Below are 12,569 nucleotides of genomic sequence, written 5' to 3' on the forward strand. Positions count from 1 at the left end.
TAACAGATCATTGCATTCAGTGCATGTAACCGCCGTGGCTGATGAAACTGATGCAACATGTTGAAGCCAGGCTGCTTCTGAAAGAGCCCATACTGCCATCATGTGGCGTTAGGGAAACTCACCATCAGACAGCAACAACAGTATCGCTTCTGCTGAGTAGAAAAAAAAATGCCTATGTATAAATTTCCTAATGTTGCTCTGGGTTATCATTTTTGAAATGATGGTAATGAAAATGACATTAATATGTATTTATAACTGTCTAGTAAAAGTGACTACTGAGAGAAACTGTAGCCTGTAGGTACTGGAGCAATACAGTTGAAAAGCTGATGAGGTCTCCAGTAGTTCCAGGTTCATTCTCAAATGGCTACCTGCTCTCTACACTGTGCACTACGCAGGCTATCACACCTAAACAGTGCATTACATGTCTAAAGCAAATTGTAAATGACTTCCTACAGTTGTATGCGAAAGTTTGGGCACTCCTGTGCACCACATTTGATCTATTTTTAGTAGTAGTCCACAGCCTCTGTAGCTAATCAAACATAAGACACAGTATTTACAGCTAATTCTAATGTGCAATAAAGCAACCAAAAGTTTGGACACACTAAGCATTGTAAAAGCTCAGATATTTTCGACAAGGTTTTAGGCCAAGTGTCGTTAAGAACTGTCAGTTGAATCAAATGTTAAAGTTTTAGAAATGATCTGACTTTTCAGGCCTTCAAGCTCCTCTAAGATTTGAAACCCAAAGCAATCAATGGCCACAAGGCAATGGCTAATGGTATCAAGAATGGTAAGTTCAGGGGAACTGTGGAGGTCAGGATATCATTTGGAAGACCAAGACAACTATTGGAGATATCTACATGAAAAGGCACATCCAAAGCCTCATTTGACTGCCAAGAGTTAAGAGTGATGGTGCACTGTTCCACTGTGCAGCGTTGCTTGCTCAAACATACTCGTCATGGAAGAGTCATGAAGAAGGAAAATTTACTTGCGACCTCGTCACAAAACTCAACATCTGATGTATGCTATGGAACATCTAGAGAAGTCAGAAGAGTTTTGGAAACAAGTGAACTGACGAACTTTAGATAGAACTCTTGGGCCACGATCAGCAAAAAGTACAAGGAACTGAGTTTTATGTGAAGAGCACATTTCCAACGGTGAAGCAGGGGGCGGAGCTATACTGCTTTGGGGTTGTGCTGAAACCAGTGGCATTGACCATATTGCAAAGGTGGAGGGTAGAATGGATTCAGCAAAATAACATCAAATCCTGGATCCAAATAATAAACCAACTGAAAAGAGGATGATTTCTACAACAGGATAATAATCCGTATATGCACTATATGGACAGAAACACCTGCTCATTTGTTGTTTCAGCCGAAATGAAGGGTATAGATGGGATTCTTGTTTATAAACATTAATGGGTGCACACGCAGCTGTGGGGCAAAAGAGCTTTGGAAACACTGTTAGTTCATTCTTATTGACTAGATAATAAAAATCGTTCTTTTTCTGTTTGTTTAATTTTTCATCTTCTACCATTTTTAGCAAAGGGATGTGATCCCCATCGGATTATTAATTTCCATATTTCCTCCTTGCAATTGTTGCTCTTTAGCATGAAGATTGCTGCTTTCAGACCCCTGGTTGCGCACGCATCAGAAAAGCCATCTATTCAAAAGATGTTTATCCACTTTGTCCACAATATGGCCAAAAGTATTGGGACACCTGCTCATTCATTGTTTCTTCTGAAATCAAGGGTATTACTAAAGAGCTTCTCCTGCTTTTGTCGGAGTAACTGAGCGTTGCTGTGAAGATTTGATTCCATTCAGCATCAAGTGTTAGTAAGGTCAGAATGTTGGATGATCTCTAACTTATCCCAAAAGTATTCCAGAGAACACAGTTCCACTGCTCCACAACTTAATGCTGAGGGGCTTTATACACCTCTAGCCCACATCTAACATTAGGCATTAGTCCTATTGTTTTGGCACTGGGACAAGCTGTGTGCGTGTGTGTGCATTTGCACATCAGTGTCAGCAATGGTTGTAGCTTAAAGTCGATAGCCGATCGCAATAATTGGAAGGGGTGTCCACAAACATTTGGATGCACAGTGCTCCCTTCATAGTTATTGCACTAAATAGGACATATGAAGCCATTTGAGTGGCTTCATATTGTACATTTTCATAATGTACAGTATTAAATAACAATTCCACTGATTCAAAAATAATAAAATTCTGTGTTATTGAGTGGTTGATTTGTCAACAAAGTCATCCAGTGGTTTGGTGTAATATGGGCCACAAACCTACTGACTGATTTTATTGCAGGTGTTACAGTTGTGACCGTTTGTGTAAGAACATATACACATATAAATATATAACATTATATAAAATAAACACTCTATAAAAGAAAATGTGAAACAAATGTGCAGATGGATGATAAAATGGGTTTGGTTTGGGGTCTATTTTGCCTTACAGTGCTTTGGATGTACCATGAAAGGCCATTCTTTTTGGGGGGTGTTTGTGTTTGAGGGGGTTAGACTCTTCGGATGTCCGGTTCCTATCTCCACCAGTGTGACTAATTTTGACTTGGTCAGATTTGGTGGACCAGAGCACTTCACACTAACCCACTCCGGATGGCTTTGTTTACACTGCACCGCTTTCATTATGCAGACAGTTTGAGGAATCTTTGGAGCTCCCCTTTAAGAAAGCTGGACGGAGTGCATAGGTGCATACGGTCAGCTCTGGGCAGTAAACAGAGCTGTTCCACGTGCACAAGTTTTTCTGCATGTAAACTGTAAATCCCCAAAAGAGAGCCCTCAGGAGATTACTGCAACTCTCAGCTCCTCTCGTACAGCTCAGCCTCGGTCAGCTCCCACATGAGGGTGGGAATTCCAGCCACAAGGTGGCGCCTTAGTGGAACACACGAGGAACAGCGTGTTACTGACACACAACAGGTCCTTATGCAATCGTGTGTTTAGGATGAATGAGGAGTAACAGAGGAGGACAGTGCATCAGTGCTTTGGGGCTATTTCAGACGGATACCTGAGAAAACTGACGCCGATGTTGATATATTTATTAATATTCCTGACCCCCAGTAATAATCTACGGGACGTTTCCCCAAAGGTGTGGAGCTACTGCTACTGCGGCCAGCTGCATGTGTCCTAGCCTAATAATAAAGGGTGCTAGCTGTAGAAGGGGGCACCGGGGCGGGTTGCTGCTGAGTGAGGGGGGTGGGCTAACAACAACTCACCTGAGCACGTCGACCTCCGGCTCATAGCACGTATTTCTGGTGTTACAACAGCGAGTGTAAACAAACAGACAGCTTATATAGCCCGAGTTAGGAGATACGGGGGTCTTCCCGTGGTTTGTAATAAGCAGGGTCCGGTGGCTCGTTACTGGAGAGCTGCTCCCTCGTTTTGGCGCAGGGCAGCTTTGCAGAAACTGACGCGTTTTGCGCATTTCCTGCGCTGCCGTTTACACAGGCTGGTGGAGGGGAGGGGAAGGGAGGAGTGAGGAGAGAGGAGAGCATAGGAGGGAGAGAGAGAGAGAGAGAGAGAGAGAGAGAGAGAGAGGCAGGTCCGCAGGAAATCGAGCACCGAAGAAGAGAGAAAACCGAAAAAACAAGCCGGGCAGGCTGAACGGAGGCGCACGGAAAGCGCAGGCGGTTCCAAAAAACCCCGTCGATCCCGGCGGCTGGGAGCTGAACTTTGCCTGAGCCTGAGCGACCCCCAAATGCCTGAGGAGGGAAGAGGGGCTCCAGCTGCTGCTGGACGCTTGGCGGAGGGCTCGCTGCGTGGCTGCGCTCCTCGTATACCTTCCTAACATCGGAGGGTCGGGTGTTTCGTTTTTTATGGCCAGGTCTGAGGAGCACACGCGATATCAAACCTAGAGTGGACCCCTCTGGACCGCCTGTGGCACGAGACCTTGCCTGCCTGATCCTCAGCGAGGACCAGGAGGCTTTCACCGTTAGTTTCAACAGGGTGTGTGTGTGTGTGTGTGTGTGTGTGTCTCTCTCTCTCTCTCTCTGTGTGTGTGTGTTTGGGTGGGTGGGGGGCGACCGTAGCTTATTAGTGGACAGCGGGCAGTCCACTAGGGACTGTTAGGCTATTATTGAGCGGGATACGCCAGTGGCAGGGTGGCTTGGAGGGGCACGTCGAGGCCCCCCAGCTTTTTGGCCTAAGCAGATAAAAAAGGACATAGGCTACACGCGACGCGCACAGCCCCAGCCCGCCGCCATGGTGGTCTTCAACGGCGTGCTGAAGATAAAGATTTGCGAGGCGCTGGACCTGAAGCCCACCGCCTGGGCGCTGCGCCACGCCGTGGGCCCCAAGACACAGGGCTTCCTGCTGGACACGTACATCGCGCTGAACGTGGACGACTCGCGCGTGGGCCAGACCTCCACCAAGCAGAAGACCAACAGCCCCGCGTGGCAGGACGAGTTCGTCACGGAGGTGCGCGGCGGCAAGAAGATCGAGCTGTCCGTCTTCCACGACGCGCCCATCGGCTACGACGACTTCGTGGCCAACTGCACCATCCAGTTCGAGGAGCTGCTGCAGAACGGCAGCAAGCACTTCGAGGACTGGGTACGTGCTCCAACCTCTTCTCCTCTCTGACTTACACTCACTCACTCACTCACTCAGTCAGTCGAGACTGGGATGCACTCCGCGCACTCGTGTTTACATCTCTTCCACATGAATTGCAGCATTACGTCAGTCTGCTTGGCAGTGCATGTGGTGCAGCACATTTCCTTCATGTGGAGGTAGGTGATGTACACTTCACTGGATCAAGTCAGTGTGGTGCTGTTCACACATTCTAACAAGGGGGGTTTTGATGGATCTGGTCATGCCTGTGTGTGTTGTCCACCAATAGCAATGGCTTCTCTAGATTTTCGGTTCCCAATCCTGGAACACCCCCTGCTCTGCAACTTTTAGCATGACACCTGCTGTCAACTCAGGTGAGTTTCTTACTACTCAACAAAGCTCTTCCTGGGTTTCCTGATTGAGCACCTCGGACATCTCAGCACTCCAGTATCAGGGTTAAGTATCCTAGCACTCTTAAGACTAGGGTTAAATATCCCAGCACTCTAGAACCAGAGTTAAGAATCCCAGCACTTTAGAAAAAGAGCTGGGTATCCCAGCACTCCAGGACCAGGGTTGAGTATTGAGGACTGGGGACGAGGGTTGGGTATTACAGCACTCCAGGGCCAGGGTTGGGTATCGAGGACTGGGGACGAGGGTTGGGTATTACAGCACTCCAGGACCAGGGTTGGGTATTGAGGACTGGGGACAAGGGTTGGGTATTACAGCACTCTAGGGCCAGGGTTGGGTATCGAGGACTGGGGACGAGGGTTGGGTATTACAGCACTCCAGGACCAGGGTTGGGTATTGAGGACTGGGGACAAGGGTTGGGTATTACAGCACTCCAGGGCCAGGGTTGGGTATCGAGGACTGGGGATGAGGGTTGGGTATTACAGCACTCCAGGACCAGGGTTGGGTATTGAGGACTGGGGACGAGGGTTGGGTATTACAGCAGTCCAGGGCCAGGGTTGAATATTGAGGACTGGGGACAAGGGTTGGGTATTACAACACTCCAGGGCCAGGGTTGAGTATTGAGGACTGGGGACGAGGGTTGGGTATTACAGCAGTCCAGGGCCAGGGTTGGGTATCGAGGACTGGGGACAAGGGTTGGGTATTACAGCACTCCAGGGCCAGGGTTGAGTATTGAGGACTGGGGACGAGGGTTGGGTATTACAGCAGTCCAGGGCCAGGGTTGAATATTGAGGACTGGGGACAAGGGTTGGGTATTACAACACTCCAGGGCCAGGGTTGAGTATTGAGGACTGGGGACGAGGGTTGGGTATTACAGCAGTCCAGGGCCAGGGTTGGGTATCGAGGACTGGGGACAAGGGTTGGGTATTACAGCACTCCAGGGCCAGGGTTGGGTTTCGAGGACTGGGGACGAGGGTTGGGTATTACAACTCCACGACCAGTGTTGGGAACCCTGGTTCTCCAGGAGCAGGGTTGGCTATCCTAGCTCTTCAGGACGAGATTTGTGAATCTCCAGGAGCAGGGTTGAGAACCACTGAGCTCAATCTGATTAAATTTTAGGAGAAATTGGTCATTTTGCTTTGTGACTATGCCCAATCAGGAATACATAGTCAGTCCTGGGATTCAAACACCCAACCATCTGGTTGGTGGTTCACCTCTCTTACCCCTAAGCATTCGTACCCCTTAAGAACCATAAGCAATGGTGTGTTTAGAGTATAGAAAACCCCTAACTAGGGTAGGACTACTCCAGGGCCAAAGTATGGCTCCAGTGGCCTAGTTTAACCCAGTAAATGGATAGAAAGTTATTAAGATGAACAAGAAGTAAAACAGGAGGAAGTGATTTAACAGCTGCATCATATTCTGCATTCATAGGTCATGTTGCCCTGGTTGCTATAAAAACAGGTCATAAGAAACATCTTGCAGGTCCTTTGAATATGCTAATGGATTTATTAAAAAAAAAGGTAAAGAGAGAGACAGGGTTGACATGCATTGATGCATTAGAAAGTGTAGACACGTTTGGACTATGCAGAACAGATGTTACAGAAGACCATAGTTCACATTGTAGACCTTCCTCTAGGAAGTGTCCACACAGAAGATCCCCCCTGTATCTCTCAAATATCACCCAACATCCACCCAACAGCATCCGTGTGTGGTTTTCTTCCACTGTGATGCCAGCAGGTTGAGTTTAGCAGCATAGGCCTCTGATCGATGTTCAGATAAGGTGGTTGCGTGGAGACGGTGAGAGAGGGGGAACAGCCTGTCATAGACTGCAGCTGCACTCGCGATGGTAAATGGCCAGACAAAATAAGATCGGATTGCACTTTAATTTCACAAGCAAGACAGCCAAGGTGCCTCGCTGATTCAGGTTCAGTAGGGTCCTGGTCGCTCTCTCTTGTGGTGAAAGGGCCAAGATGTGTTCTGTTTGAAGAAGGGAGAACAGACTGTACTGCTTGTAATCGCTCCTGTGGCCATATATTGTAATATTTGGTGCAGTAAGCATTACGACAATGCCCCAGATCTAGCTTTCGATCATCTTCTCATGTTCTCAAGGCATTCTCGTAGTCGTCTGTGAATACTGACTGTATTCGGACAGATATTCCTGCAGATTTTATTTGAAGACAGTGTGAAGGCCGAGTTGTGTAGGGCTGCAATAAATGACCGTTTTGATAATCGAATAAACTTTTGATTATTGAAATATATAATTGATTATTTGGGTGTTAACACATAAGACTCAATAACAGGTTACTAACAGGTTGTTTGATGCATTGGCTAACTGACAATGACGTTCCTACTAATATTAATGATAAATTAAACTCCAATATCTTGTTCCTAAAACCAAGACTGTGCAAAGTAAATCACATTTTCCCATAATTCTTTGGATGAGTGAAAGACAAATGTTTTTTTAGTATTAGTATTTTTAGTATTTTGGTGACTGCTTTGTATTAGTGACCTTTATTTTGACACGGTCTGTTTGTTCGGTTGTGTAAGTGACCCTTATTGTGACGTGGCCTGCTGTGAGCAACCCCCGCCCCACCCCCCCCATATTACATTACAGATTAGAAGTTGATTAGTCCATTGACTTCAACTCTGCGAGGGAATTATTACTGTAAAAAGTAACAGCGGCAGTACAGCTGTATTCCTCACTGTTCCCAGTTGGCAGGAAAAACAAACGAACGATTTTAGTCAACTAAGTCGATTAGGCGTTGCACCCCTGGAGTGGTGTGTATAAGAAACCGAATTCACACTGATAATGTTTTACTCTCCTTCTCGAAGGCTGTAATATAGCCATTTATATTCATTTTAAAGCATTAACTAGCCAGGCTTAAGGACAGCCTCAGTTTTACAACAAAACCTTCCAGAGAAACATTAGAATAATTAGAAATCATTTGAATTTTTTTTAATCCACTACAGATGTCATGGAACATATTTCTTTTTAATAAGCATCATTGTTTAGATGCAGGTATTTTTACACATTAACATAAGACAGCATGTCTGGTTCTAACTACATAAAATTGCACTGAATTCATTCTACTTGTACGAGTTTACCAGGTGTTTGAGCGACAGTTACAGTTAGCCATTCCATCTGTTACAGTTAAGCTGTAAAAGTTACAGTAAGGAACACATTTCATTTACTGCCAAATAGTTCATAAATGGCAGATGTTGGAAACACAGAGTTTTTGTTGTCATTTGTAGCAGAAATGTGTGTGTGGGTCACTAGTTTCATAAATTGTTGCTATTGACAAAATGGTAAAATACCCTTTTTGGAGCATTTCTATTGGCCCATTCATCCTACAATGTTGACACATGGCAAACAAATTAGATCAGAATTATGTCAAAAAGTGAGAAACGTACCCTGAGTTCACACTAGCAGACCACATGTTGCTTACGTCTACCCAAGTTTGTCTCCTGTGGGTGTATTCGAGGCCACACGCATGGCTGTGTGTGGACGTGTACAAGGTCCAGCTTCCGACAAGCAAATGTAATAGGCAAAAAAATAAATACTGTATACATGTTTTGCCCTTTTTTTTATTAGTATGAAATATATTTAATTAATATATTTGAACTAAGTTCAAGATGAACTAAATAATCAAAATAACAGTGATTATGAATTTGTCTTCCATGTTTAGCACCTCACTGCTGAGACTAGAAATGAAATGCTGGTAGGAACAGAAAAATCAGGGAGCAGAAGCTGACTTTGATTAGTCCCAGGAATATCTTGGAGCTGTGTCGCTTGCCGTCTAGTTTACAGTCACAGTATTTTGTCATGTTGAAATCAGGTAGATGTTGAATCAGGTAGATTCAGTACATCACAGTCTGCTGTAGCTGACAGCACACAGCTTTTACACAACAAACTCTGGACCATGCCAATAACTAATAACTAACAGGACTAATGTCCTGTCTTAACACTCTTAGAGCTGAAGTATCACTTCTGTCTGTCTCTGATTTGCCCCTGGTCTGTGTCCCTTTAAGGGTCCTATTATGGCAGGTGTACAGGGTGTGATTGGACTTGGTCACACTGTGGGCCTGGAGGCTGCTCTGTTCTTTGTTCCCTTCGCTAAGATAGACAGCGATTTGAATTATTGATGTGCCTCCATCAGATCCTGATCTAAAGAGGTGCTGCACTCGCCTGGCAACCCACACATTACCATTCCGAAGTGGACAGGCAGAAGATCGGCCCCCCATTATGTTGGCACAAAGCCTTGACGCTGCTTCTGCATGCAGGACCAAATCATACTGACGTGACCTTTCTTTGACCTTCAGGAACAAGCCTATAGTGAACAGTACAGATGAGCTGTGGAGATGAGATGAGGCTCATGGTTAGGGGTATATGTAGGCTGGAGGTTTAGTTAGACTGAAATGATCAGGTGAAATTATTATAGTATTGACACGTTCACTCAAATTCAAATGGTTTCTTGAAAGACATTTAATTGTGTTCGGTTCCATAAAGAACCATGTTTGTAATGGCGATGTTTGAGGGTGAAGAACCATTACTTGATGGCAGCTGCTGATCCGATTATAAGAGGCCAGCACAAAGTAGTGGAGTTATCCGATCACTCAAACCACCACCTTGATGCGTCACTGTCAAAAGTGAAAAAATATCCACATCAGTCCACCATCTTTTAGCTGTGTTAGCTGAGCTGTGTTAGCATGCTACAATAACAAATTAACTAATGGAGAAAGACAACACTCCTGGCTGGTATTATTATTCTTATTATTTTGGCATATTAATGTGTGCCATGCCCATCTTCAGCGTAAAAAAATGGAGAAATCCGATCACAGGTGTGAACTGGGCCTGAGAGAGCGAAGTTGAGCGACCAGTGTTGGGAGTAACAGAAAGGCGAAGTGAGGCAGATTCTGCCGTGTTTGGACTCGTAGCCGGCTCTGTAGGCTTAGAGAAATTCACTAGCAGGCTAAACACCACAGCGCAGGCCACGTTCCTGCTAACTGAAGCTTGGAAGATAAAGCCTCATATCTGGGAGCAGGCCCTAGGAGGCCCTAGGAGGGTTTTCAGGCACATTGAGTAGACTGGTCCATCCTGTGTTGCTTTCCTTTCCCCTTTAATAGAATTTGGACACATCAGACATGTCGTAATTTTGAAATACCATCCTCATTTTTAAATACCGTTAACATTTTTAAGTGCCATGGTATACAGTATTACCATTGTATTGCCCAACTCTAATCCTTTGTGCTTATTTCTCCTGAGTGTTATTGAACCTGTTGACTTACAAGGTCGTTAGCACAAGCACTCGTCCACCATAAGTAGTTACTGATAGAGTTGATAGTGACAGCCTTATCGATGGTTACTGTACTGATTGATCCATCTGCCTGGAGTCTATGGGAATAAGAGAGAGAGAGAGAGAGAGAGAGAGAGAGAGAGAAAAAAAAAGAGCAAAGAATGACCGAATCAGATGACAAGACAGATGTGGCAGATGTGGAAGGAAGTAGGCTTTTGTATGATTCATTACTTTACAAACAGTTTTTGTGTGTGTCTGTGTGTGTGAAAGAGAAAGACAGAGACAGAGAGAGAAAGCGATCAGCAGACAGTGAGGATTGGATGGTGACTGCTGGCTTTACTCTGGTCCAGGAATTTCCTTCTCTTCTTGACTTTCTCAAGAAATTCACGTGCAAACTTAAAACATAAACGAAACTCTCCCTGATATGAAACCCTGACCTTCCTCCTTCTGTCCTGCTCTCGCTTGTCCCGTCTCTGCGCAGTGTTGAGTATCACGAGCAGCCCTGTAAATCTGAAGCATCTCATCTCCACTCGCTTCGACTTAGCACACCACAGCGGGGCCTGTTGGAGGTGTGAAGTGTGAGATTGGCCGGCTGTGTAAACAGAGTGCGCTGGAGGGGTTAGAGTGGGACAACTGTACTCTACTCCACCCCCCTCAGGCTTTCTGTGCCTTTTCTCCTCACTCTTTCTTCACTCAGTCTCTGCAGACCCAGACCCATCACCTCAGCTTATCACATACTGCGCTGCCTAATACTCTTCTGAACTCATACCAATGACTGTTCGGACTCTTACTTTGACTTTAAAGCCTCTAAGGAGACATGCTGATCATTTAATTAATAGATGAATATATGAAGATAATTAAAATATAATTCATGTTTTGTGACCAAATATTAATATATTGACCACCAATTAATTTATTGGTAATACAATATAAGATAATATACTGCAACCACAGATTAATATAATATATATGAGGCCAGAGGTTAATATACAGAGGCCACAAAGTACTATACTAAGGCCGCATATTAATATAATGAGGCCACAAATGTATATACGGAGGCCACAAATTAATATAATGAGGCCAGGAATTAATATATTGAGGCCACAAGGTGATGTATTGAGTCCATGAGATTACATATTAATATATATACATTCAAACAAAACACAAATCAATATGTCAAATGTATTCATTGACTGATTGATTGGTGTGGCAGAAGTGTATTAACATGGAGTGAACACATTAACTTGTGACCTTAATATATTTACTTGTGGCCTCAAAATATTAGATAAAATGACCACCATGTCACCTCATTGGCCCTGTATTTCACCCTTCAACCTTGAAGGTTAAACGTTATTGATAAAATCGTTTATTATTTCTCACTTGCAAGTTACTGAAAGTGCAGATTCGAAGTGGAATGGATTATATTTACTTATTATTTGAGTCTGTTGTGCACAGTCTTTTGTTGCTGAATAAGAAACCATCCTAAATAACTAACTGTGTAATGAATTATGTGGAATTGTGCAAATGTAAAGCACAGCGACAGCAATAACGAAGGCTAGGGTTGTTGTGTTTGTGATATTGGTTAATGGCAGGAGAAACGGGTGAAATGGGCAAAGTGTTTTGACACTGTTCAGTGTCTGTAAAGCAAATCTGCAGCCTTTTGTAGTATGCATTTTAATGGCACTCTAGACAGCGTGGGAAACATGCTCAGACATATACATGACACAGGGCTGGGCTAGGGACTGAGCTGCCAAATCACAGTACACATGTGTGTAGACACTGTTAGAGCCCCGGTTGGGCTTTTATGTTTTGTTGAAGTTTTCGTTTGGGTGTGGTGGATGGTGTGTGAAATAAAGGTATATGTCACTTGAGCCCAGATGCCGACAAAAAAACGTGGTCTCGGTGCGAGGTGGTCCCAACCAAACTCTGGAGCAGTTTACCTGTGGTGAGAACGTGATCTGACCTTGATCCGACCCGACTTTCAGGTGTACATTGCAAGTTTGAGCTAAACTGCTCCCATAGCCAGGTGTTAATCTGTTTTACTGCCCAGATCATTACTACAGCTGTGAAGAGATGCCACCTCCATGTTACACTGTAGAGAAATCTGCAGTAGTCCAGAACTCAGGCCCTTCCTTCCTTCTGTATGTACTCTAGCTCTCGCCTCAGACCAATAAGCGGAGTGAACGTTCTCATGTGGTTTGTTATGACGCGTTTTGGTGTGCTTGAATTTTGTAATGTCTGAAAGCAAAATAAACCAAGGGGGGAACGCTCCAACTTCTGACCAGAGCAAATGAATTACG

At 44.7% G+C, this 12,569-nt stretch overlaps 1 protein-coding gene across 1 annotated transcript in view; it reads left to right on the forward strand.

Moving 5' to 3' along the window:
* The first annotated feature begins 3,530 nt into the window (after positions 1 to 3,530).
* Positions 3,531 to 12,569, forward strand: part of prkceb (protein kinase C, epsilon b) — a 115,181-nt gene continuing 106,142 nt past the window's right edge. Inside the window, exon 1 of the mRNA XM_072677721.1 lies at positions 3,531 to 4,570. Within this exon, the coding sequence (XP_072533822.1) occupies positions 4,223 to 4,570 (348 nt within the window). The 5' untranslated portion in view covers positions 3,531 to 4,222. The remainder of the gene's footprint in view (positions 4,571 to 12,569) is intronic.

The sequence above is a fragment of the Salminus brasiliensis genome, chromosome 4, assembly GCF_030463535.1.
Source record: "Salminus brasiliensis chromosome 4, fSalBra1.hap2, whole genome shotgun sequence".
Lineage (NCBI taxonomy): Eukaryota > Metazoa > Chordata > Actinopteri > Characiformes > Bryconidae > Salminus > Salminus brasiliensis.